Here is a 25,622-nt window from a genome sequence, read left to right on the forward strand (position 1 = left end):
CCTCCCTGCTGTTTTTTGCAGACAGGCACTTGGCTGCCTTGTCTGGTCCATGACAAGCTGGAAGCTTATGGGTTTTGCAATGAAGATGTTATGAGATAGCTGCAGCCCTTTGTTCATCTCCCAGGCTGGCCCCGATCCTGTACTCCCACCCCTCTCACTCGATAGCTCTGCTAAACACAAGCAGACATCTTGCTCTGGCCTGATGTTTCCATTTCCAGCAGGGAGCCCAATGTGTAGCTACTAGCCTGCAGGGCAAGGATCTTCCCAAGCTCCTCTGCTCTGCTCTCTTGTTGCCCAGCGGGGAAGTCCTGGCACCCCCGCCCCAAGCGGGGACACCCTGCCCTGCCCCACCCCAGGATGCTGGGAGCTGGGTCCTGGCTCTGGTATAAATAAATGCACCGATGCCAGTGGTAGGAGACTCTAATGAGCAGACTCTGTACATCCTCTAGGGCTAACCCAGGCAAAGCAGCTGGGGACTCCTCACTTATGCTTAAAAACCCTTGCCCCTCAGCATTCAAGCAGAATGGGAATAGTAAATTCTCCTTTTTTATTGTCTTCCCCCCAGCATGAAGACACATCCCTTCTTCCAGGCTGTGGGGGAAGCAGTCAGCAAAGTCTTTTGTGCACAATGGCTTGTCTGATGGCTATAGACCTTGTGTTGGGGAGGAGATGACACCTCATGTGGTGAATGAGTGTTCACATCTGGGCTTCTCCCCTGACTGTGGGCCATTCACGGGCTTAGGAAACATTTTTATAGTTATGGAGCAAACTTTTCAACCTTACCTGATAACACGGGCTACAGATAGGATAAGTAGGATTAATACATGCAGCATCCTACTAGCATTTCATAAAGACTACCCACGTGGTTATAACTGTCTGTTCTAACTTCACACAGGTGAGCTAGATGGGGTTCCAGCTGTGCATTTGTCAGTGGTCAGTGAGGCCTCAGACCAAGTGAGCTGGCACTTGGTCTGCCAGTGTCACGTGGTACTAAGCCAGATGTCTTGGAGGAAACCAAGTATACAGTATCAGCACAGTTCCTTTTATCAACCAGCCCTGCAATCTTGTCAAGCAATGATCACAGGTTTGTTGGACAGACCTATCTTCTGGGGACCCAGGCCAGCTGGCTGCCATATCAACAAAGAGCCAGAGGCTGAAAGTCGGGTCCTGAATTAGCCGATTCATTAGTTTACCTGGGACTGACATCAGGCTGACCCGTCTGTAGTGCCCTGAGTCTTCCCTATTAAATGTGGGAACTATGTTAGCAGGCTGTTGGTCCTCTGGCATGTCCCTCAGCTGGCTCAGTGGTTCCTTCAAGCCTCTTGGATGTGAGTTTTCTGGGCCTGGTGGTTTGAAAATGGTTAAGTTTAGCAAATGCTGCTTGGGGTGTGTGTGTGTAGGGGTGGGTAAATGCCCTGGCCTGGGGGGTGTCGAGGGGGCAGTGCTGTGTAAATACCTGGCCCAGGTGTGTGTGGGTGGGGGGGGGAGCTGCTGTGTAAATACCCTGGCCTGGGTGTGTGCATGGGGAGAGTAGGGGGTGCTGTGTAAATGCCCTGGTGTGGTGGGGGGCAGGGAATGGTGTGTAAATGCCCTGCCCTGGGGTGTGTGACCAGGGTTTCCCTAGGGGCTGGCTGTGGTCCCACTGAGCCGGATGCAGGGGCAGGCTCTTAGAACTGGGGCCCGTCCCTGGTTTTGTTCAGGGCAGAGACCTGTGATTTGGTGCCAGTGACACCAGGTTGGGCTCTGCCGGTGACTGTCACATGCCTGGTGCTCAGAGAACTGGGGGGCTGCAAGCAGCCAGTGCTGCCTCCCCTGCAGGTGGGTATCACTGTAAGTGGGGAGCTGGGTAAGGGGTGTCATGGGGGGGGGAGAAGTGGGCACCCATTTCCCTCCCCCTCCTGCATGGGAACAGGGTCCCTGGGCAGCCCTAGGGGCAGGATGGGAGAGGACTGTTGCCCCTTTGTGCTTCCACCTAGTCCTGACCTCTCCCCCTAGTCTGCCCAGCCTCCACTTGGCTCAATCCTCCCCACCCCCTCGCGTCCTGCCTAATTCCTCTGAGTCACCCCCCTGACCTGCACGCACTCCCACAAGCCCCCCAAACACCCACAGCCCTGTAGGCTCAGAGCATCCACCCCAGGCTCAGAGCATTCTCCTGTGGTGCCCAGCAGCCCCCTGCCTGGGAAACCACCTCCCCTGCCAGGTGGGCCTGGAGAAGCCCATGGACTGCAGGAACCAGGTGCCCAAGGAGAACCAGCCTCCTGGGGCTGTAAGGCAGACCCTTGGGGGCAGCAGGTATACTGCACCAGGGGCACAGCGGAGCTGACAGAGGGGCAGGGCTGGGGGCTCTATTTGCCCATACTGAGCCGATGTCCCTGTGGCTGTCTGTCTGTACGTGGCAGCCTAGTGGGATCCCGAACTCCTGTTTTATCTCGCCCTTTCCCTCTTTCTCCAGCGGGTCCATATGGGCTGAGCTGCCCGGAGCTGGGCTGGGCTCTGCCTGGGACTCTACCCAGCACAGTGACCTTCCTGCCCTGGGCCCCCCACTTGCACCCGCTGTGAGCAGAGGGGTGAGGGTGGCTCACAAGCCAGGCAGCAGCTCAGCAGAGCTGGGGCAAGGGCGGCTGGTACCGGAGAGGAGCCTAGAGGCTTGGGGTTCAGAGGTGGGGCCAGAAGGTCTGTGTAGACAGGCTGCCCCAAGGGCGTGAGGATGGAGTTTAAGCCTCAGAGTATGGCCCAGGGCCCATGTCCTTCAGCCAGCTCTGCCCATGCACCCCCACTTTGGTGCTCTGCTGCACCCGGCTGGGCCTGCAGATGAACAGCTGCCAAAGCGACTGCCCCACACTGAGCCCCCATCCCATCCTGGGCAGTGGGCAAAGCAGCCTTTCCAGGGAGCATGGTCACTTTGACAGAGGGCCCCGGCCTGCACAGACCATTCCTCTTCTCTCCTAGGGCAAACCCCATCTGCCGGAGCTTCCCGGGCGTGGCAGAATGGGGGCCGAACAGGCCAGCAGGACATAGGAAGTGGCTCTGCAGGCTCATAGGGGATTAACTCTAGCTTGAGCAGGGCCCATTGGGCTGGCCCCTAGCATGCAGGGGGGGCATCTGTATGGCACAGCCAATTGACAAACCCCCCCCACCCGGGAAGGGCGTGTGGGCAATGCACTGGGACTGTCAGAGAGGGCAGAGGATCTGGTCTCACCTGAGACACCCCCCCCCCCCCAGCTGGTTCCATTGCCCCAGGCTCCTCACACACCTGGTCCCTCCCTGCACAGCGTGGGGCTGGGCATGGGGAGCCAGGACACTCCCGGTGCTGCAGGGGCTGAGCACAGAGGAGCTGGACAAAACACCGGCTGCACAGAACAAACCCTTTATTCCTTTGTACAGAGCCTGCAGGAGGAAGTCCCGGGCTCTCAGCGGCCCGCTGGCCCAGGCCAACACTGCCTGCGCTCCCTACCGCTCTGCAGCAACGTGTCAGGGCCCTGGGCTGCTCTGCCCAGCCAGGCGCTAGTTGGAGGCCAGGACGCTGTCGATCCAGTTGCGGAAGGCGCTGACTCGGCCGTACACGGCAGGTGTCCGGACGTTGCAGTTTCTATTTCCCCAGGAGACGATCCCAATCAGGGTCCAGGCCCTCCCTTTCAGGTACACGAGTGGCCCGCCCGAGTCCCCCTGGCGAGAGAGCAGGGATGACGTGGCACCATGCCAGGGCACGGTGCAAGAGAGAGGCCGTGCCTGGGCACTGGCAGGAGGAGGGCTTCCTGGGGCGCTAGCTGAGTGTAGGCGAGGGGCTCTGGAGAGATCCTTCCCCCTCTCCCACCCAGCCTGCCCTGTGCCCCTCCCGCCTCCTCTGCCCAGCCTTCCCCCCCACCGATCCACCCTGCCCTGTGCCCTTCCTCATCCTGCTCTGTGCCTCTCCCCACACCCCCTCCACCCTGCCCTGTGCCTCTTCCCCTCACCTGTCCTGTGCCTCCCACCCATCCTGCTCTGTGCCCCTCCCCCCCCAGCCTGCCCTGGGCCCCTCCCCACTCCTCTACTGAGACTGACCTGTTCAACTCCCCCACTCCCTCTCCTATGTCCATCATGCCCTGTGCCCCTCCCCCCACCCACCCTGCTCTATGCCTCTCCCTGCCCCCCCAGCCTGCCCTGGGCCCCTCCCCACTCCTCTACTGAGACTGACCTGTTCAACTCCCCCACTCCCTCTCCTATGTCCATCATGCCCTGCGCCCCTCCCCCCACCCATCCTGCTCTATGCCTCTCCCTGCCCCCCCAGCCTGCCCTGGGCCCCTCCCCACTCCTCTACTGAGACTGACCTGTTCAACTCCCCCTCTCCCTCTCCTATGTCCATCATGCCCTGTGCCCCTCCCCCCACCCATCCTGCTCTATGCCTCTCCCTGCCCCCCCAGCCTGCCCTGGGCCCCTCCCCACTCCTCTACTGAGACTGACCTGTTCAACTCCCCCTCTCCCTCTCCTATGTCCATCATGCCCTGCGCCCCTCCCCCCACCCATCCTGCTCTGTGCCCCTCCCCCCCCAGCCTGCCCTGGGCCCCTCCCCACTCCCCTACTGAGACTGACCTGTTCAACTCCCCCTCTCCCTCTCCTATGTCCATCATGCCCTGTGCCCCTCCCCCCACCCATCCTGCTCTATGCCTCTCCCTGCCCCCCTCAGCCTGCCCTGGGCCCCTCCCCACTCCTCTACTGAGACTGACCTGTTCAACTCCCCCTCTCCCTCTCCTATGTCCATCATGCCCTGTGCCCCTCCCCCCACCCATTCACCCTGCCCTGTGCCCCTCCCTCTCCCCCGCCCACCCTGCCCTGTGCCCAGCACCCCTTGTATGGGTGACATTACAGATCTTTACCTGGCAGGAGGAGGCACCGGCCCCCCCAGCGCAGAGCATGGAGTTGGTGATGCGGCTGCCCCAGTATTCCTGGCACTGGCTCACCGTGACCAGGGGCAGGGCCACCTGCTGCAGCCGGACGGCCCCACCGCTCGCTGGGAAACAAACCCCCCATCAGGGCCAAGTGTGGGGACAGCCAGACACAGACGCACCCGCTGGCTGCCCTGCCCTGGCAGGATGCCCCCTGCACTGGGCTGCCCCCACTGGGCTCTCTGGCGTGTGGCTGGGGTGGGTGCGGCTGGACCACGCGGGCACTGAGCACGCAGCGGCGCGGGTGGCTGGGATGCTGCAGCGTTGGCAGCCTAGGACCCGTCCAGCCCCAGGCAGACCCACAGCAGAGCCCTTGCTGGGCCCCAGGCCAGGCGCTGTGGTGCCCGCTGCTTGCATTGCCAGGCATTGGCCAGGTGCCCCAGCGCTGGGTGCCGCATGAAGCCCATACGGGTGGGCATGAGGCACAAGCTGCCCCATGTCTGACCCCCAGTGACCCCCCCAGGGGCTGTGCGTACGTACCAGTGCCGCTGGTCCGCCCCCAGCCAGTGGTGACGCACGTGGGGTTGGCCAACAGCGACTCGCCAGCTGTGGCCAGGCAGACAGGGGACACGCGGGCGCCCAGCTGGGCGGGGGAGGAGAGCTTCAGCAGCGTGATGTCGTTGTTCATGGTGTTGGCGTTCCAGTAGGGGTGGGTGATCACCTGGATGGGGGAGGGACAAGCAGCCCTTAGCACCGGGGGAGGGGGAGGAGGCTAGGGTCACCCCAGGGGCAATGCCGTCCCGCCCCACTCGCTCGCTGGATCCTGCCTGCCCCGAGGGACAGTGCTGAGCTGGGCACGGGGCCTCCAGGCAGCTCCCCCCCTCGCCTCGCTAACTGCCCTTTCCCAGGGCTCCCGCGGCACTGGCCTGGGTGAGTACAAAGGACTGGGCTGCACTCCCCAAGGGCTCGCTCCAGACCAGGGCCTCCCGGGCTCCCATCGCCTGGTAACGGGCCCATCTCCAGGAGACCCAGAGAGCCTGGCCCAGGGAGCCCCGGGCGGAGCTGGGCAAGGAATGTGACTTGTCCCTACACCCATCCCTGCTCTGTGGAGAACGGGCTCCCATGCCTGGCCATGCCACTGCCAAGCGCTGCTGGGAAGGGGGTTTGCTTCTGCCAGCCCCTTTTCTTCCCCCACCAGGGCCCAGCCCCAGGCACAGAGCTGGGGTGCCTGCCCCCTGCCCCTGGGCTCTGTGGGACTGCCCAGCATCTTGCCCCCCTCTCTGCAGGACCCCAGATGGCGTTCAGTGGCGACTCACCTTGGCAATGGTCTTGACCTGGACTGGCTCAGCTCCGGAGCTCCTGTCGTACTCCCCAAGGACAGCAAAGTGAGTCCCGGCTCTACAAGGGAGAGAGCCAGTGGGGCTGGGCACCTGAGCAGGGGTAGCTGAGCCCACCCCCAGGGATTCGCCCTAGTAACCCTCACTTGCACCAGGATCCCCTGGGCCCTCCAGTGGCCACCTCTGCCTGCCCCAGCCTGGGGGAGCTGCCCTGTGGCACAAGCGTCTCCTCCGCTGAGCCCCAGAGGGGCCCAGACTCCAGCCAGAGGAGACGGCACCAGGGAGGCTCAGCTATGGTGGAGCAGGGGGGCCACACCTCACGGCCCCTCCTCCGCAGGGGTGTTTGTTAACTGCGGATGGAGCAGCAGCGTCCGGGTCTCAGGCCCTGGGTTGGCAGTAGGGAACTGGCAGGAAGGGCTGGGGCTGGGGCAGCCCCAGGGCAGGTTGGTTCTTTGGCTTCATTCTTCCCAGGAAAACAACTTCACCCCTGGCTAGCGGCTCAGCTTCCCGCCCCCTCCCCTTGCCAGGCCCTAGGCAATGCCCCAGCTCTGGAGCCCTCTGCTCACCTGGAGAGCAGAGCCATGATCTTACCCCTGCCCTTTGGTCTTACCTCTGCGCCCAGCTCCCCCAGACCCCCGGCTTGCTCTGCTTAGCCCAAGGTGCCCCGCTGCCCTGCTGGGACTGGGTGCGGGGCAGCTGGGGGGTCTCGCTCACTGGAGCTGTCCTTGTGCCCAGGCGGAGCCGTGGCACCAGCCAATGCAGAGCGGCTCCAGCGACTGGCCTTTCCTGCAGCACCGTCTCCTTACCTGACTTCGCAGTGGGCAGCTGTCACCACCCAGTTCTGGTTGATTAGGGAGCCACCGCAGAAGTGGAAGCCGGTGCTGGTCTGGAATGAGAATGGCACGGAAGAGAGGGAGCCTGGGATGGGCTGAGGGACCCACCCTGGCATGTGCCCAGCGCTCCAGGCCCGGGGGGCCCTGAGCTGCCTGACTGCAGATTGGCACTTAGCCTGGCATTGGCAGGCTCTGCCTCTGGGTCGTTGGCACCACCACAAACCGAAATGCCATCCAGAGCCTTCTGCGCTCTGTGCCCTGCTCCCCTCCTGATCTGCAGGCTGGGAGCAGCATCCGGCCCCTGGGCGTGGGGCCCAGCTCCCTCCATTATTCGTCCTTCCTGGCAGCCCCTGGGATCACGGCCCGGTGCCCACAGGCCATGGCAGGTCCCTGGGGATCCCACTGCAGCCATCGCGGACCCCACCAGGCCCGGGGCCGCATGCCTGCTCAGCACTCCTCATTCCTAGCGGCGCTGTCCCAGCCTAGCCGTGCATGCCCAGCTGGAGGGCCCAATGCAATGGGTGCGCTAGTCGGGCCCCGCACGCTCAGGGCTTTCCAAGCGATCGCCCTGGGGGTGCCGCTTCCCAGGCTTGGGTGCTGCGGGCAGGGCTTGTGTCTGCACAAGCCAAATTGCTTTGGATTTCTTCCTAAGACGCGGCCAGGGCCATGAAAGGCCCTGCTACGATCGGAGATTCCCAAGCACCGGCTGCTCCTGCTCCAAGCACCTGGGCAGCACTTTTTAGCTCTAATTCCAGGGTGGATAGACTGGCTTATGGATTAGCCAGGCCACTGAACATCCCGGGGGGCCCTGGCCTGTGCTGATCCCACAGCTGGACCCTGACAGCTGGAATTTCCCACCCTTTGAATCCATCTTATTTAGGGTGGGAAATTCCTTGATCAGTTTTGTCAAACAAGCGGGATGCAGAGGAACATGTGGGGGGAGGGAGGCCGTGATACCAGCAGGGGGGAGGCAGGCAGGGCTCGAGCAAGCAGCAACGCCAGCCCCATGCAGGCTGGGGGGCTCAGGCCCTCCCCTCTGTCCCATGCCCTTAGAACAGTGATGGGGCAGCCCAGCCTGGGGGCTTCCTGCACTGACCCAGCCCAGACCCTGCGAGCCAGCGCTGCTCAGCAGGGCCCTGGGTGAGGTCTGTGCTGCGCAGCATGTCAGACTGGGGCAGCTGGGTTCTGAGCTGGTGCCCAGGCCCCTGTCCCTGCCTTGCCTGGCACATGAGGAGCGAGCATTACCTGCAGGGACACTTGCCAAGGCCAGGAGCCGGGCACCGCGTTCTCCCCATTGACGATTCTCTGCAAGTTGCTCACAACTGGTCGGATTGCGGGGACCCCACAGCCTGGCGATGGAAAACCAGCCCTGCTCAGCGTCTAGGGAGCTCGCTCAGCAGCCACTGCTGGGTTCCGGCCAGTCCCAATCTGCAGGGGCGAGCTCCCTGTGGGGGCTGGTGGTCACCAAGGGGTCTGGGTCAGTCACCTGGGAGCTGGCAGTCACTGAGGGGGCTGGGTGAGCTGCCTGTGGGACCTGGGTGAGTCACTTGGGGGATGGCAGTCACCGAGGGGGCTGGGTGAGCTGCCCGTGGGGCTGGCGGTCACTGAGGGGTCTGAGCACGCCGCCCGTGGGTGGTGGGGGTCCTGGCTGGGTCAGAGCGGCCACGCCAGTCTCCCCAGCCATGGGGCTCAGTACACAGTAGGCATTGTTGGCACACCGGGAAGGCTGGTCCCCTTGGCAGCTGGCTGAGCAGAGCAGGGGAGCCCCCTGGCAGTGTCCTCTTGGACCGGAGTGCAGCTGGGAGGGGGGCAGCTGGCACCCAGGCAGTGCCAGGCTGAGGGTACCTTGTCTGTGTGAACAGGCGCTGCCCGGGTACTGCCACAGGCCCCCTGGCGCTAACAGGGCAGCCGTACCCAGCACTGCCCCGCGGGCGTCCCACGGAGCTGTCTCCACACTGGCCAAAGGGGCAGATTGGCAGTTCGCTGGCCCATTTGCCCGCATAGCCCAGGGTCGGTCGGTGTCCCTGCTCAGTGGCTACACCCGGCTCCCAGCATCTCCTTTCGCTTCCACCCCGGCCAAGCCGGAGACCCCCAGCGGCTGGGTGCTGCACCAGGGACTGCCCCCGCGCTCAGCCAGGCTCCAGCTGCAGTGCCTTGGGGGCACCGCCCACAGATGGGCATCGCTTACCAGAGGCGCTTGCCAGGAGGGCCAGGCAGAGAGCCGCGTGCAGGAAAGCCATGCTGGGTCAGCGCTCACAGCTGTGCCAGGCTGCCCAGAGCCAGGCACTTTATACCCTCTGGGCGCCCTGGGACCGCCAGTCACGCACGGAGCAGGGCTGAGCTTCTGCCCCACCTGCTCTGCCCAGGCCTTGAGCTGACAGTGACAGGCCAAATATAGCATCTCCTTGCCCCCGCTGCCCTGTGTGCGCTGCTAGGAGCAAGCGTCGGCTGGCTGGGGGTGTGCATCCAGGTAAGAGAGTGCACAGCTGGTGGCAGGCTGCCCCTTCCCAGCCCCACCCCCTCCTGCCACCCAGCACCTCACTTGGGGGTTGGGACACATGGGAAATGAGTTGGTGGAGTCTCAGCCTAGCCCTCAGTTTGGCACATGGGGTATGACTGGCAGAGTCTCATCAGGTCAGCCCAGGGCTGGACTAGCATGGGGCAGGCAGGGTGGGTCTGAGAGGCATTGGCAGAGACGGGAGGGCGCCCAGGGCTGGACTAGCATGGGGCTGGGACCGAGGGACAGCTGCAGAGCTGTGGGTGTTGGGGCAGGGCTCATGCCTGGCCGAGCTGCATGGGGGAGCCTGGCCAGCCCCTGCCCTGACTGGGCCCGGCACGTCGTCCTGGCATGAGCACAGATCTCCTCCACCATGACAGTTACAGCTCTGCTCACTCAGACGCGCCCCAACGCCCGGGGTGGCCCCGGCAGGCGCAGAGTGTCTCTGGCAGAGGACAGCTCAGAGCAGAGCTTGGCGTTGGGCTGGTTTTCCCTGGCTCGTGTCCAGTGCACCTGTGGGAGGTCTCACGCCGGCCAGCTGGAGCAGGTGTCGGTGGCACCTTCTTCCCAGGGACTGCGAACTCTCAAGGCCGAGCCAGCTCTGCTGGGCTTGAGTGCTCAGGGATCTGGTGTGTCGCTGGCAAAGCAGGCACCAGCTTATGCCAAAGTCCCCATGCCCGGTGGCGGATTAGCCACTGGGCCAGTGGGACCCATGCCCAGGGGTCCTGGCCCATTGTGGGGCCCCTGGAAAAATAGGCACCCCCCCGCGCCCTGACTGACTCACCCACCCATCTGGCGCTCCTGCTGGGGAGCATGGGGGCAGGTGGAAGGAGTGAGGGGCGGGCCCCACTTGCTCTGGCCCAGGGCCCCACAAACCCCTAATCCGCCTCTGCCCATGCCTCACTTGGCTACTGTCAAATCCAGGCAGGGATTACTCCAGATCACTTGTGTGTCAATAGCATTCACAGTATGAAAACGCGCATTGGGTTTAGCCCTGCTCCGTGCGTGACTGGCGGTCCCAGGGCGCCCAGAGGGTATAAAGTGCCTGGCTCTGGGCAGCCTGGCACAGCTGTGAGCACTGACCCAGCATGGCTTTCCTGCATGCAGCTCTCTGCCTGGCCCTCCTGGCAAGCGCCTCTGGTAAGCGATGCCCATCTGTGGGCGCTGCGACGGTGCCCCCAAGGCACTGCAGCTGGAGCCTGGCTGAGCGCAGGGTCCCTGGTGCAGCGCCCAGCCGCTGCGCCTCTCCGGCTTGGCCGTGGTGGAAGTGAAAGGAGATGCTGGGAGCTGGGTGTAGCCACTGAGCAGGGCCACCGACCCTGGGCTACGCGGGCAAATCGAGCGCTTGTGAGTTGCTGTCTGCATTAATTTCACGTAACCGCTGTAGCCCACTCTGTGAGGTACTCGCTGAGCATTTGCCCTGGGAGCTGCCAGACCTGGGAGTCACCGGTCAGGAGAGAGACGTGAATGAGATCGAAATTCTGGCTTCCAACAAAAGGTCTTATCTCCTGCCCGGCCCAGCGACACAGACTAACTATTGTGGAACAACAGCGGCCAATGACTTTGTTGATTGCTCTCGCCTCATACAGAGGAGATGTGCAAATGAATTATTCCCTGACACGGGGAAACTGTATCTCGATGCTGCTTGGACTCTGGTGACCAGGGTTTCTAGGCATAAGCAGGAGATCCCCAGTGTTTAGCCTGGGTTAGCCGAAGAGACATATACAGCTTGCTTATTATAGAAGCTTCTGTTACCCTTTGCCAGTTAAGACTGTAACTCATTTGTGTGTGTATTTACCTGCTTTAACTTTGTAAAGAACTCTCTCATTTCCTTCCCCTAGTTAAGAACTCTGTAGATGGTTTGTTATAGGATTGGCTACAAGCATTGTCTTTGGTGTGAGATCTAAGGTGCAATTGTCCTGGGGTAAGTGACTAGTCCTTAGGGACTGGAAGTGACATAAATATTGCTGTGATCTTTGGTGTAGGGAACCCTCTATCACAAAGGTGGGCTCCCCTGGGTGGCAAGACAGACAGAGTGCTTGAGTTAAGGCTGTTGCAGTGTCTGAGACATTCATACGTGATACTTTATTGGTGAAATCTCAGCATAGAACCATGAAATCTAAGTATAGACCCCAAAGGCCCACACCCCGCTCAGCCTCCTCCCCTGGAAGCCTGTCCACATTCCACCCCCAGCCCGCTTGGCCCCCTTGCCCACGACTCGTGCCTGTTACCCCCCCTTCCCGAGACCCCCTCCACCTACTGCTCACGCCTCTGCACCTCCTCCCCGCAGACTCCCCACCCACCCACCGGCCGTGAGCCAGCCGGCCAGCCACTCATGCAGGCATTCCTCTCGCCCCCAGCCCACCCTCGCCTGCCTGCCGAGCCAGCCGGCCCCCTCCCCAAGGCCCTCCCCCAGCCCAGCCACTCTTGTGCACGCACCTTGTCTCCCCCAGCCCCTGCCACCCGCCCGCCAGCTGGCTGCTCATGCGCTGCAAAGTTTGCCAGTGGATTTATCAGTTGTCTATAAAGGGCTGAGGGCTGCCCACCATGGCCAACGAGTGAGCCCCTGAGCTGGGCTCCAGCTGGCTCACTGGTATTTTTACGACAGGCACACAGCGCTCTCTCTCTCTCTGTGTCTGTGTCCACACACACAAGAGTCACACAGCTCCTCCTCTGAGCTTCTTTGATGTCCACAGCCCTTGGCTGAGGCTCCTCTGCCTCACTCACGCACCCCGTTCTGCACCTGGTGGACGCTCCTGCCATGCCTCTCTGGGCCAAAGCCTTGGGCTTGCACTACCCCAGGCTGCTACTTAGCTGAACTTTCCTGGGTCGGGGGAGTACATTGCTAGTCCCTGGATCCGGTGGCTTCTTCCTCCTCCAGGCTGCGAACTCCTGCCCCCCTTTCCCCCAAAAAGGAGTTGGTCTAATGCTCTCAGACCCTTATCTGCCCAATGGATCTGTCACCTTTGGGGAGCTCATTGTATTTTTGAGAAGTTTTCTAACCTTTCCCAATTGAAAGCTACTGCTGTCCGCCCTGCAGTCACTAGATGCCAGTGCTTTTACTGGCAGGATGTAGGATTTGTTCTAACATGCCCAGGACAGTGCCCTAAAGCACTGAAAGGGAAAAGATCAGAGCGGGTAAGTCAGGCTCAGTGGGGGTAGTTTGGAATTAGCCAGATGGCTTTCTTTTCAGAGCTCCTCGGCTTCTAGGTTCATCTCCAGTGTTTCAACAAACACAGCAAGAGCTACCTCCAGCATGCCCCTTCACTGACAGTACCTATGCACAAGTATTGGATGAGACTAACTTGTGATCGGGGCACCAGAACAGGGGGTGCCCGGGGTCCATGGCCCCATCACTTTTATTTTTTACCAGCCGTAAGGGCGAGCAACAGGGGAGAGGGGCAGAGCAAAGCAAGTGGGGGTGGGGTCTTGTGGGGAAGAGGCGGGGTGGAGCCTCAGGGGAAGGGGCAGTGTAAGGGCAGGGGCTCAGGGAGAAGAAGGGCAGGGGCAGGGTCTTGGGGGCAGCACGGGGAGCCACAGTTTGGGCACAGGTGGCCCCCCCCGCTTTTAGGGAGCTTTCGCTGCTCCTGCTTCTGGTGTGTGTGTTTAATAGGTACCTATATGGGGAACAATGTTTAATAATGGGTCTTCAGTCCAACAGAGAAAGGTCTATCACGATCCAATGGCTGGAAGCTGAAGCCAGACAAATTCAGACTGGAAATAATGTGTGAATTAGTAACAGTGAAAGTACTTAACCATTGGAACAATTTACCAAGTGTTGGATTCTCCAGTCTGACAATTTTAACATCAGGCCTGGCTGTTTTTTTCAAAGCTCTGCTCCAGGAATTATTTGGGGGAAGTTCTCTGGCCTGTGCTATGCAGGAGGTCAGACTAGATGATCACAATGGTCCCTGCTTGCCTTGGAATCACTGACAAATGACCTGTTAATCTCCAGTGCAGCAAGCGGGTTTTCACCCCAATTGCTCTGCAATCCCATTTGCTGCGAGCTGTGCAGCCCTGGCTTCCACTTCCCCAGCAGACAGAGGGATGCAGGGGCCTTCATGTGCTCCATTTCCCCCCAGAGATTTGGGGCTGATCTACACACAGGTTTGGTACCTAGACATTTAACCCTTTGGCTTTAGAAACCAAGGGAGTGACCCCGGAGCAGCCTGGGATCGCTGCGGGGCCGGGAGATGAGCTGTAAACAGCTTTATGGCGCTGCGTGCCCGGGTCTCCCAATGCCTGGCAGTGATGGGATTTCATTCCGCCCCACCATCCCGCCTCCTGGGGTAGAGCAGCCAATCATAGAATATCAGGGTTGGAAGGGACCTCAGGAGGTCATCTAGTCCACCCCCCTGCTCAAAAGCAGGACCCATCCCCAATTAAATCAGGGCTGCTGCAGGAGACAGGCAGCGTTCTCTCCCCACCCGTCAGGAGCCCACACTGTTCTCATGGGGGCGGGGGAGCTAACGAGCCCGGCAGCTAAGGGTAGCTCTGCCCCTTCTCTCCCTGTGAGCCCTGGGGATGGGACGACGCTTCTTCCCCTTCTCCTTCTTGCAACACCTGGCTTGGGAATAGGGTCAGGGGGCTCTGCTGCAGCCCCCTCAAGCCTGGGAGAAGGGGTGAAGAGCCCCAGGGGGAGCAGAGATGGGTCAGGGGGTCAGAGTTGATGTGGGAACTGGTGGGATAGGACTAATTTGGAGGCTGGAGGACAGGAGCAGCTGCTGGGCAGGAGATGGGCAGAGGTGAGGTGACAGCTTTTGCTGCAGGGGCCAAAATCACCTCGCCCAATCCATCTGGCCCCACGGGTTGGCAGAGAGACAGATGCACCCCCGCTTGCACACCCACATGACCCCACCCACACACCGACAGACCTGCGCTTGTTTTGATGCAGTTATTGTGTCAGTGGGGATGGTAAGTCAGTGACGCTTCCCCATAGAAGGGAGGGTCCAAGACCCACAGATGTGATTCACGTGTCTGTTGTGACTAGTACGGAGTCATACACCAAGATGAACTTTGTTAACACTAAAACAAAAAAGATTGACCAACCACACTGCTGTGCAAGCGGAGCAGCAGGCCGTGTGCTCCAGAACATGGGCTACCTCTTGCTAGCCCAGGGGGGCCTCTCGCTCTGGCTTTCTCGCCTCGGCCTTACCAGGCCAGTTTAGTGAAAAATTAAGACTAAGGAGGAGGGGCGAAGGTAATTTACAAGAAAAGTGCGTGTGCCTAAAACCCTCTTCTTCCATGTTAAGCTGCGCGATGTCGCTGTCTTGTGGAGGGTGGGGAGCCGGCCAGGTGGAGCCGGCTCAGGGTGTGTGGGGCAGGACGTAGCGAGGTTACGGGCTGGCTCTGGTTCCATGTGACCATGAAGAGGACTGGAGAGGCCGACGTGGCCTTTGAGCACCAGGGGAGGGGGTAAAAGCCACGAGACGGAGAACAGTTAGACCAACATGATGGTGTCTGTACAGTACCCAGGCACGTATAACCCCCACCCGGTGTAGTTCAATGCATCATTTCAATACTTACCGGCATTCGGATCAGCCCTAGGTTGGGTCATCTCCGGAGGTTCAGGCTCATCCTCCAGCTCTGGAAGGAGGTGGTCTGGGGCCACTGTGGCTCTATCTGGCTCAGTGTTCCCCAGGCTCTGGGTCACCCACATCCAGGACTCGCAGTTAAGTTGGGGTGTCCATAACAAACAGGGGCAGTGATGGCATGTTCACCAAAGATTCGGTCACGCTCCTCATAGTCGGGAGCAGACGGAGGTACCGTTCTGTGCAGTCAAATTATACTTGGCGTGTCTGCTGGCCAGCCAGATCTCCCTGGAGTGTCGCAGCTGCGTCCTTCCTGAGCACTAGAGATGATACCCTCTTGTGTCCCTGTGCCAAGATACTGATGGATGGATGGGCACTGTAATAAGTGGCCCCTTCCCTCAGTTTCCTCTTGGGTAACCCAAAGGACTCCATTTTAGGCTTTGACTTCAACAATACCCATCCTGGGGCCAGTTTAACAAAAGTCCCAGACCATAGTCCCTGTCAGCCCAATGCCTATAGGTCTTGTTCTTGCCATACCCCAGCGTCCTCCATCACAGCCAGGCTCCTTAGCTGGCTTCTTCCATCCTGTCTCAGGTGCACTGACCATCTACAATAATACAGTTACCACTTTTAGAAAATTGTGATACTTCTTGTACAAAGTATGGCTTGTGAAGCATCACTGGAAAAGTTATAATCTGCTGAGTATTAGTATCTTGTTATAACATGCGTATTGACATTGTGGGTGGAGTTATAAAACGGTATGTCTGGAACTCAAACATGCTGTGGATCTGAGAACTGTCCATAGGGTCTCTCTTCAGGAGTAACAAAGGAACTGTAAACAAGAACCTCTGCGTGTCACTCCCAGAGACACCCCGAACGGGATGTATGCAGAAGTTGCGCAATTCATATGAAGGCCTGAGGGCAAAGCACAGACACCCTGGAACTGTCTGAGCCCACGACACAACCAAGATTTTTCCAGCCAAAAGGGTCAAGATATAAAAAGGGAGACCAAAGGTCTCTCTCTCTCTCCTAACCCATCGCTGGAATGGTGAATTCTGACAGGGGAGATTTTGAACAAAAAGATTGAGATCCCCCAAAACTCTTTGGGCCACCCAGGGAGACGTACAGAAAACTAGCAGATTTCCAACCCCTGGTATCATTTTGGACTTACAAACTTGAATTTGTAATACGGTAATGTGTTTTACCTGATTTAACCTTTGACTAACGTTCCTTTCTTTTTCTTAGCTAACAAATCTTTAGCTAGTTCCCCAAAGAAATTGGCTGTCAGCCTTGTCTTCGGCGTGCGATTCTGAGCATCCATTGACCTGGGGTAAGTGACTAGCTCCCTGGGGCTGGAAGAACCTAATGGGTGGGGATTTGGGGCTTTCATGGCAGAAGTCCAGTTTGTCTGGGTGGCGATATAGGCTGGAGTGTCTCCGGGAACTAGCTGTGGCTCCATGGTAAGCTAGTCTCATGATCCATGAATGCACATTTGTTGCTGGTTTGGTTACATCTAATCACAGAACATGCCACCCGGGAAGGCGTCTCCCCAGTTTCTCGACAGTCTGACCTGAGATTGGCCCTCTCACCTGTGACCCAGGCCAGGCACCATGACAGCCTCTGCTGGGAGCATCCTTGCTAGGGGAGCTGTCCTCAAGCCCCCGGCCCTTCCACTGTCCCTCAGAGCCTAGGTCTGTGGCAAGGAGACAACAGTGGGTAAGGCCCTCTGCTGCTCCCCTTCCTTCAGCCCTTCCTGGCCCTTGGCTCCTGCTGCCTGGCATAGAGCCAGCCTTCTCTCATAGGGGAGGCCCCTCGAGCGAAAGAGGCGCACAGGCAGAAGCCAGGTAGCCAGCAAAGCAGTGTGCTCTGGCAGAGCACCGCTCGCTGCGGACGGATGCACACTTGCTTTGCTACAGGTGAGCTCAGTGGACCCCCGTCCAACATGGGTTTGAGAACACACCTTAACACGCTGGGTGATTTGCAACAAAGCCTTTTGTTTGTTCGTCGCTACCCGGCATTTTAATGCAAAGCATCTCAAGCTGGCCCACAACAAATGTAACATGTTGACAAACCTGTAGGAGTCCAGTGAGCATCGCTCGTGTTTACAAAGCTGCCTCCTGGCAATGGTATTTCAGTGCCCTACGAAAACCCAGCATGTCCATCGGGGAGAACTTCCTCCTTTTACTCCATGTAATGTGGCTCTTTCCTTTTCTCCGCCCTGCTGCATTGCTGAGAGACACCTACCCTGACTGTGGCATGTAACAGAATGACATTCTGGACACTGCCTATTTCAGGATGGATCATCCAAACTCTGCACTTGGCTCTGATTACTGCAATTCCTATGATCCCGGGCAGGGAATAGGACGGGGGAAGAGGAGTGAATGGGAGGTGGGGCCTTGGGGGGAAAGAGGAGGGGCAGAGGCGGGGCAGGGGAGGTTCCGGCACTCCGGCTGGAGTGTGTGATTTATATAGCACAAAGTTGGCAACTCTAGTCGCAAGAGAGTTTGGATTTGTCTGTGTTATAACTAGGCCGGGAAGGAATCGATAAGTACTGGGAAATGTCAGTACACATTGATTTCACTGCACCCCTCCCCCCAATGAAAAACATTTCCCTCAATAATCATCAAACTGTACCGACTGGCAAAGGAAGAACAACGCGGCTGAAGTTCTTCTTTGAGTTTGATCAAAGGGTCTTTACTGTGTATATTCTGACATGGGATGTTGGCAGTTCATGTTAAACGGCATTAAAGCTTTAACTTGGGGAATCTGAACGTCCTCTGTCGCTAAATAATTATTGTCTGATGCCTCCATTATCTGACCCTCCATGGATTCTGCTGTGAACATTTAAATAGATCAAAATAAAAAAATGCTTAAACATCAATGTTCTCCATCAAAATGATGAACCACTAGCTGAATTCTGCCCAGCCCAGTCAGAACCTGTCAGGCCGTGCTCTCAGCTGGCCTCTGGCACCACGTGGTAACATCCTGCCTTGGGCACGCGAAGGGCATGGGAGTGGGGAGGGGCGGGGAGGAAGTGCTTGTGGCTGGACCTGGGGAAGGAATCCTGGGGAAATTCCCTTTCTGCTCACCACCGCCGTGATCCCACCATGTGACGCTACCAGCCTTGGCTGGCCTGTCCCCTCCGCAGGCTCTGGGCTGCACATACGCTGGGAGGGCTGAGCAGAGGGGGCAGCTGGGAAGCAGCACAGAGCAGAGGCCTTGAGACCCGAATGGGCAGAGCTGAATCTGGTGGTTTAGCCCACCCACGGTTAGGGTGCCGGGGGCTCAGTGGGCTGAGGGCTCCCTGGGCCAGCAAAGCAGGTGCCAAGGTGTCAGCCAGTGGGAACTGGGTGCGGAAGCCTCCCGTCTCCTCCCTGCATAGCAGGGCTGATGCCCAGGCTTTCCCTGCCCCATTTCCGGAGCCCAGACGGGGCTTCTGCCCAGTCCCACCCAGGGCCTCTCAGAGGTCTGTCATTCGGAGACACCGCTGGCCAAGGCAGGCTGCAGACAGCCGGGCTGCAGCGTGCGTGTCTCAGGCACACTTGCCCTTGCGAAGGCAGAAGGGGAGCTCCGGAGCCGGGACCAGGATGTTGCTGAAGATGGGCTGGTAGTTTTCGGGCAGGGACTGAGGATTCTGCGCCATCATTTCCAACACCACGTTCCGGACCTCCTTGGAGACATCGCCCCGCAGATCCAGCAGGATGGAGACGTGCTCGTCACTGTGGGGAACAGGAAACCAGAGACTGAGACACCGAACCCTTTACCTCTTGCTACCTTCTCGGCTCTCGGGGCTCACCAATGCTGCTCACACGTGGGATCTCCTCTCAAGCCAGAGGGGCCGGCACCTCGCACACCTCTGAGGTCCCCCTGAAGTGACTGACCGCGTGCTGCAGAGCCTGGAGTGAAGCGTACTGCACTGAGGGGAGAACACCACAGCATCATCTGTTTCCTGCAGGTGTCGGGTGCAGGGACCTACAAAATTCATGGCCGTGAAAAACGTGTCATGGACCATGAAATCTGGTCTTCCCCATGAACTCCAGCTATTGTAGGCAGGGCTGGATTTCCAGTTAGGCACAGTAGGCACGTGCCTAGGGCCACCAGCATTCTAGGAGTGCCTAAAAGTTAAAAGTGGGTTAAAAGTTTCCGTTTTTATGGAAAACACGAAGGTCAGTGGGGGGGACGGGACAGGGCACTGAAGATGCTGTGCCTAGGGGCGCATAAGGTATAAATCTGGCCCTGATTGTAGGGGGGCTGCGGTATCGCCACCTTTACTTCTCTGCTGCTGCTGGCAACGGTGCTGCCTTCAGAGCTGGGTTCCTGCCCAGCAGCTGCCTCGCTCCAGCTGCCCAGTTCTGAAGGCAGCACAGAAGTAAAGATGGCAACACTGCAACCCCCCCCCCCCCCACGCTTGCCTTGCAACCCCCCACGTGACCCTCTTTTGGGTCCGGACCCCCACGGTTACAAACACCGTGAAATTTACTATTTCAATATCTCAAACCAGGAAATTCAAGAGTTTTAAATGCTATGACCATGAGATTTACTAAAATAAACCATGAATTTGGTAAGGCCCTAGTCATGCGGCTGCGTCCCTCGTTCTACGTCTTTTGTGTTGTGGCAGGCTGAGAAGTGCCCGGCCAGCAAAGCCACAAACCAAAGCTCAAGCATTTGTCACTAAATAATAGACTTTTTTCAAAAGCAAAAAACCCCTTTATCTTTCTTCCATATGTTCTGGTTTAGGCTGATTTTGAATATCAAATGTTGGCCATTTTGTTTCTCTCCTTTCAGCCCTGTGGCCTCTGAGCACAAGCGAATGAAAGCAGGAGTGGGGACTCTTCAGGGAAACGTCTTTTCTTTTCTTATTTTTCCCTACATTTTTTGTTCTGCCGTGCTGGGAGTTTTCAAACCGCCCTCTTCGCTGGAAAAGTCAGAGTGTAGCACAAGGAACAAGAGGGTGGGCTCCACCTCCGCCCCTCCCCGGCCATCAGTCATTTATTTATTTCGCTCAGTGGCCAAAATCAACAAAAGGGGGTGGGAAGCCCTAAAGTTCAACATTTGGAAATAAAACAAAACTCTTGTGAAAACCACCTCCCCAGGAGCCAGAGCAGTTCTCGGTCAGTCTGTGCCACTCTGACTTGGTGACTCTCTTCTCTGTGCTGCCCACAGGCGAGCCCGGCCCTGCCCCCGTGGCTCTTGGGGATGAACAGGATTGCGAATACCACTGGAAAGGTGCTTCAGACGTGTGCCATGGGGTGGGGGTTCAGGCTTACACTGGAGACAGCCTGTGTGAAGGCAGCTCCCCCTACTGGCAGGGCAGGACCACCCCATGGCCGCCCCAGTGTAACGGGCCTTTCTCGCTGCGCTGGGTTTGCTACCTGATATCGGGGTACTTCGTCATAAATCCCAGGACCTCCAGGCTGAGCAAGGCTGGGTCTTGGAGGCGGATGAGCTCCTGGAGGGCGAATATCACCTCGAGGGTCTGCTCGCTCTCAGCCAGGCCCTGCGGGAAGGAACCAGCCAGCACAGGGCGCATTAAGCGCCGGCCAGACACAAAGCACCGCCCCAGGGAGCAGTACGGCAGCAGTGTGCTGGCATGCTGGCCCGCAGCACCAGCTGGAGAGAACTCACCAGACACACTCAGCAACCAGGCCCGACGCCCATGGGTGCAACTCAGTGTGTGTCCTCCATGCTTGGGCCACAGAGAGCCCTCTGGGCTGATGTGCCCATGCCTGACCCTCCCAGGCCTAAGAGAGGGGTGATCCAACCTCCCACAGCCAGCGCTTGGCTCAGCCTAGTGTTGAGAAGGGCAAGGTGAGTCAACGCCTCCAAAACGGTTAGCTGCTGAACAATGTCGCTTTGGATTCGTGAATCTGTGTCATGGACACCGAAGAGTTTCGACCGAACTGAACCAATTGAAAGGTTCCAGGTATGTCAAAAGGCAACGTTTTGACCCAACGAGAAAAACTGGTTTTGATTTCAGGCCTTTTGATAAAAGGCAAAAGGAAAGGAGGACTCGTATCAGAAAACAGCCGGAGGAGGAGGTAGCCGGAGGCCGCCCTATCAGCTTAAGCCCAGTGGGTAGCATGCTCCCCTAGCACACGGGAGATCCAGTTTCAGTTCCCCCAGGAGGGGTTTCAACTGGGGTCTACCAGGTTGCAGGAGTGCCCTATCCAGTGGGCTATGGGATAGTCTGGAGCAGGGCTGTCTCAAGCTCTCCTGCTGAAGCTGTGTTACTTTGTGTATTTGAGGAGTTTGGGGTGTAGGAAGGTGCTCCGGGCTGGGACTGAGGGGTTCAGAGGGTGGGAGGGGAATCAGGCCTGGGGCAGAGGGTTGGGGTGCAGGAAGGGGTGCAGGCTCCGGCTGCGGGTGGGGATGGAGATGAGGGGTTTGGGGGTGCAGAAGTGTGCTCGGGGCTGGGACCAAAGGGTTTGCAGGCTGGGACAGGGATCAGGACTGAGGGGGTGGTTTGGGGTGTGGGGAGGTGAGAGATCCGGCTGGGGGTGGGGCTGGGGATGAGAGGTTTGGGGTGCAGGAGGGTGCTCCAGCCTGGGATCGAGGGGTTTGGAGGGCGGGAGGGGGATCAGGGCTGGGGCAGGGGGTTGAGGTGTGGGGGGAGGCTCCGGGCGGCGCTTACCTCAAGTGGCTCCTGGAATCGGCGGCATGTCTGTTCTCTGGCTCCTATGCGGAGGCGCAGACAGGCAGCTCTGCGTGCTGCCCCATCCGCAGGTGCCGCTCCTGCAGCTCCCATTGGCTGTGATTCCCGGCCAATGGAAGATGTGGGGGCGGCGCTTGGGGCAGGGGCAGCGCGCAGAGCGGAGTCCCGTGGCTGCTGCTTCCGGGAGCCATGCGGAGTGGACCACAGCCCTGCTCCCCGGCTGGAGTGCCAGAGCAGGGCAAGCCCCAGACCCTGCTCTCCAGTGGGAGCTCGATGGCCAGATTAAAATGGCTGGTGGGCCGGATCCAGCCCACAGGCCATAGTTTGCCCACCCCGTCCTAGATCCACCAGGCAAGAGTTGTTCTCACACGCTTTCCCTGGCCCCATAATCACCCATTGCCAGCGTGAATGACTATGAATTGCCACTGGGGGGGAGCAGATAATTCCCTCTCCCATGCCCCCGTGTGACTGAAACATTTCCGTCTGACTCCACCTCAGCCGGCCGCCGTGACCACCCACCGGCGATACCGACCCGCAAGCCTGACCTTGTGTCTCTGGGGATGCAGCTTCTCTCACCAGGTTGTGGAAAAGCTCCCTCAGCTGGCAGGCATCCTGGTGCAGCCGGGTGGAGAGCTGGCTCCGCTCCTCAGCGCTCCGGCACACCATCTTCTTCTCCATGAGCGCCCGCACGTAGTGATTCATGACCAGGTGCTCGCTCTCGGCCAGCAGGAACTAGACCCCGGCAGGAGAGGAGAGCGGGAGACAGTGAGACACGAAGCCATTTGCTGTGGCTACGCGGGGGGGGAGCGGGGAGACCTGGGGCAACCGTAACCAGCAGCAACGAGACAGGAGAATAATGTGGAGTGAGTGGGATTCCTGCAGGGCAACAGGGCAACCCAGGGCAGGGAGCCACTGCAGCCCCTGGCACCGCTCGGCAGCACCAGCAGCAGCATGCTCCGTCCTAGGCATCTCCGCGGGCGGACTGGAGAGAGTGTGACGAGGACGGGTGGGCCGGCTCCGGGGGGAGTGGAAGGGCTACATGTCTACGGTAGCTTGGCTAAGTGGCCTACGGGAGGAGGCAAGAATCTGCAGGGTGATCCCGACAGGAGGGGGAAGGAATATGTAGGTCCCCCCAGGGGTGGCACTGACAGCCCTGGGGTGTGATTCGGGAAGGGAACGGGTGGCTGAGCGCCGGGGGCGTCTCCCGGCAGTGAACCGAGCGGTCTCCCAAAGCTGAAGAGCCCTGGGGAGCTCCAGAGCTCGTCTCTCTCATGTCCAGAAGCTAGTCCACTAAAAATATGACCACCCCCCCACCCCCGGGCATCTCCCCAAGGCAGGTGCGACGCCCCGTCCGCTGGGACAGCCCAGGAGCCCAGCAGGCCTCCCGAAGGTTATGGACACCATCCTCGCCTGCATTTGGGGAGGCTGGGGGTGGGGGAGAGCTGGGGCCAGGAAGGAACAGCTGGGGTGGGTTATTCCAGTGCTGCCCCCCGCCCCCGATTTCTCCCCTCCTTGCTCCAGCCCCGCCCTGCTCCCCCCAGCCCCCTTGCTCTCACTCTCCAGCCCTGCTCTCTTCCCCGTGGCTGGGCTGTGCTGTGCTGCCTGTTACCCATGCCAGTGGGGGGCAGGGTCTGAGGGTGGGGGGCAGTCCTGGCTCCCCAGCCCATCCTTTGGGGGCCACCCCTTGTGCCATGGCTGCTCCTGCCTGCAGAGAGCTCCTGTCTCCAGTGTCACCTGCTTCTTGGAAAGGAGCCAGGGTGCAGGAATGTTCTACCTCATCCGGTCCCCGCAGAGGGGCAGCTCCAGCCTGAAAACCTCGGATCCAACTGCTCTGACCCCCCAAAAGGCCAGCTCCTCTCCGTCAGCCTCCTGGGTCCCACTGGCCCTGCTCCCACCCCTGTTATTCCCACCCCACCAATGGGCACAGGGCCAATGCAGAGGGTGCAGTCCCAGTGGGAGGCACCATGCCTCCTGGAGCTCCCCAATGTGCAGGGGGCATGCTCGGCACCATGCCCCTTCCCAGGGCACAGCATGCACCCGCCGAAGGGGAGCAAGCCATGTACCGTGAAGATGGGTTTCCGGACGTGGGAGAAGTCTCTCATGTACTTGTCTATCACCTCGCACATGCTGTTCACCAGCTGGGCCCCAGGCAGCCACTTGCGGGACGGCAGCTGCACGGACAGGGGCTGAAACATACACGCACACACATGGTGTCAGGCGGAGGCTACAAGCCCAGCTAGATCTGCTCGCTCCCATTCCACTAGTATCTCAGTGGGATGTTAAACAGCAGCTACTAAAGACGGGTATTTTTAAATCAGCAGGTCCGGATAACTTGCATCCAAGAGTTTTAAAGAGCTGGCTGAGGAGCTTGTTAGTGTAGTAACCCTCACCCCTGCGCTAGCAGCTGTGGTGCAGCAGGACCGAATACTGGCCTGGGGAAAGAGACAGCCAAGGAGAGGGCGGCTCAAGCTGGGGAGGGGGCTTGGAATCCATCCAAAGGGTCAGTTGGAAAAAGCTGTTACAGAAGGAGAAGAACTGAGCTGCTGGGCTAGGGGGTGAACCGGAACCTGCGTAGGAGGGGAGGGGAGAAAATAAAAGGAGCGCAAGAGCAGGGAGCTGGGAAGAGAGATGGAGGAAAGAGGGAAAGGTTTCAGGTCAGAAGAATCAGAAAAAAATAGAGTTAGTGCTGTGAGCGGACGCCGCTGGAGCGGGGAGGCGGGTTCGTGAGCGGACGCCGCTGGAGCGGGGAGGCGGGTTCGTGAGCGGACGCTCCTGGAGCAGAGAGGTGGGTTCGTGAGCTAGGATCTCCGGACACACGGGAGAGAGAGTGTCAAGGGAAACCGAAAGGAAGTGGAACTAGCGGAAAAGGGGACTGATCGGAAAGCTGTGCTACATGCAAACAGGTCCTAGAAGCAGTGAACAAGAAGCCCACCCACAAGACACCTGAAGGACGTGAACAGAGAGAGGGACTGTTTGAACATCTGTTGATGGATGTAGTTCAAAAGGGCCCCCAAGGGGAAGAAACCCCGCCTGTGGATAAAGGCAGTGGAAAGAGGCCCAGCCACGGCAATATCGACTCTAAGGAGCACTTCAAGCCGAAGAGAAGCAAAGAACAGGACAGCAAGAGTGGAGCTGGCCTTACAGCCAAGGAGAGGAAAAGCTGATTCTTCTCTGAAGTGACACAGTCTATTGGTAAGAAATCCCTTTTGTTCTTGTTGACAACAATGGATTTGGTACTAACAGCAGAGTGTGTACAAGCTCACAGCGGTTGATGAATGGGTAACCTGTGCTTTATCGGTATAAGTAGTAAGTCTCTGCAATAGTCGATATTATTTATGCTCCTGGTACAATATGGGAGTTTTCCCTTGTAAAGTCCGAAAAATTTTAAACGATCTTGGTTGACTGTGCCTCTCCTCACAGTGTAGCCTAGGCTAGCCGGGTCTATGGGTCAACACATTAATGTTGGTTTTCAATAAGTTTGGAGCAGTGGGGATGTTCCAGAAGACTGGACGAAAGTGACAGCTGTGCTCATTTTTAAAGGGGTGAACTGGCTGCCCTGGGTAGCTTTAGTCTGACATCAATTCCTAGGCAAGATAATAGAGCAGCTGATACAGGCCTCGGTAAAGAATGAAAGGAGGGAAACATAATTAATACTAATCAAGATGGGTGTATGGAAAATAGATTCTATCAAAGCTAATGATCTCTTTTGTTGAGGTGGTTACACGTTTGGTTGACAAAATGGTGGTGACGTCATATACTTTGACTTTAGTAAGGCGTTTGACTTGGTAATGCACAACGTTTTGATTAATGAACTAGAATGATATGAAATTAACAGGGCCCATGTTAAATGGGTTGAAAACTGGTTAAATCCAAATGGAGCTGTAAACGGGGAATCGTCGTCTAGCGGGGT

The 25,622-nt window shown here is 58.7% G+C and overlaps 2 protein-coding genes and 1 long non-coding RNA gene across 5 annotated transcripts in view; 1 reads left to right on the forward strand and 2 right to left on the reverse strand.

The window, feature by feature from the left end:
* Window positions 1–3,351: 3,351 nt before the first annotated feature.
* On the reverse strand, window positions 3,352–17,271 carry CTRL (chymotrypsin like). Of its 2 annotated transcripts, XM_077830772.1 has the most exons (9): window positions 17,133–17,271; window positions 15,056–15,667; window positions 8,278–8,381; window positions 7,006–7,085; window positions 6,179–6,260; window positions 5,403–5,583; window positions 4,959–4,987; window positions 4,854–4,922; window positions 3,352–3,666 (listed from the first exon to the last, which is right to left on the reverse strand). In XM_077830772.1, the coding sequence occupies exons 2-9, from the start codon at window positions 15,186–15,188 to the stop codon at window positions 3,505–3,507; spliced, it is 840 nt and encodes a 279-aa protein (XP_077686898.1). In that variant the 5' UTR covers window positions 15,189–15,667; window positions 17,133–17,271; the 3' UTR covers window positions 3,352–3,504. The 2 variants fall into 2 exon arrangements, with proteins under 2 accessions (XP_077686898.1, XP_077686897.1); XM_077830771.1 differs by having other exon boundaries at window positions 4,854–4,987.
* Window positions 3,525–16,366, forward strand: LOC144272619 (uncharacterized). Its single transcript, XR_013347601.1, has 3 exons — window positions 3,525–3,639; window positions 6,149–6,247; window positions 16,306–16,366. It is a non-coding gene; the product is annotated as an uncharacterized LOC144272619 (long non-coding RNA).
* EXOC3L1 (exocyst complex component 3 like 1) overlaps window positions 17,140–25,622 on the reverse strand; it is a 30,325-nt gene continuing 21,842 nt past the window's right edge. Inside the window, exons 12-16 of one of the 2 annotated variants that reach the window (XM_077830769.1) lie at window positions 23,776–23,898; window positions 22,289–22,444; window positions 20,433–20,557; window positions 18,607–18,779; window positions 17,140–17,891 (exon numbers count right to left, since the gene is read on the reverse strand). In XM_077830769.1, the coding sequence (XP_077686895.1) occupies window positions 17,755–17,891; window positions 18,607–18,779; window positions 20,433–20,557; window positions 22,289–22,444; window positions 23,776–23,898 (714 nt within the window). In that variant the 3' untranslated portion in view covers window positions 17,140–17,754. Of the gene's footprint in view, window positions 17,892–18,606; window positions 18,780–20,432; window positions 20,558–22,288; window positions 22,445–23,775; window positions 23,899–25,622 lie in introns of those variants that run through there. The other variant, XM_077830770.1, reaches the window with a different exon arrangement.

The sequence above is a fragment of the Eretmochelys imbricata genome, chromosome 12, assembly GCF_965152235.1.
Source record: "Eretmochelys imbricata isolate rEreImb1 chromosome 12, rEreImb1.hap1, whole genome shotgun sequence".
Taxonomy (NCBI): domain Eukaryota; kingdom Metazoa; phylum Chordata; order Testudines; family Cheloniidae; genus Eretmochelys; species Eretmochelys imbricata.

Coding starts and splice junctions, on each gene's coding strand:
- CTRL (XM_077830771.1), bottom strand. CDS start 15,188: ATGTGGGTGACCCAGAGCCTGGGGAACACTGAGCCAGATAGAGCCACA. Junction 7,086..8,277: donor CTTGGCAAGTGTCCCTGCAG/GTAATGCTCGCT, acceptor TTCTCATTCCAG/ACCAGCACCGGCTTCCACTT. Junction 4,988..5,402: donor GGGGCGGACCAGCGGCACTG/GTACGTACGCAC, acceptor TTTGTTTCCCAG/CGAGCGGTGGGGCCGTCCGG.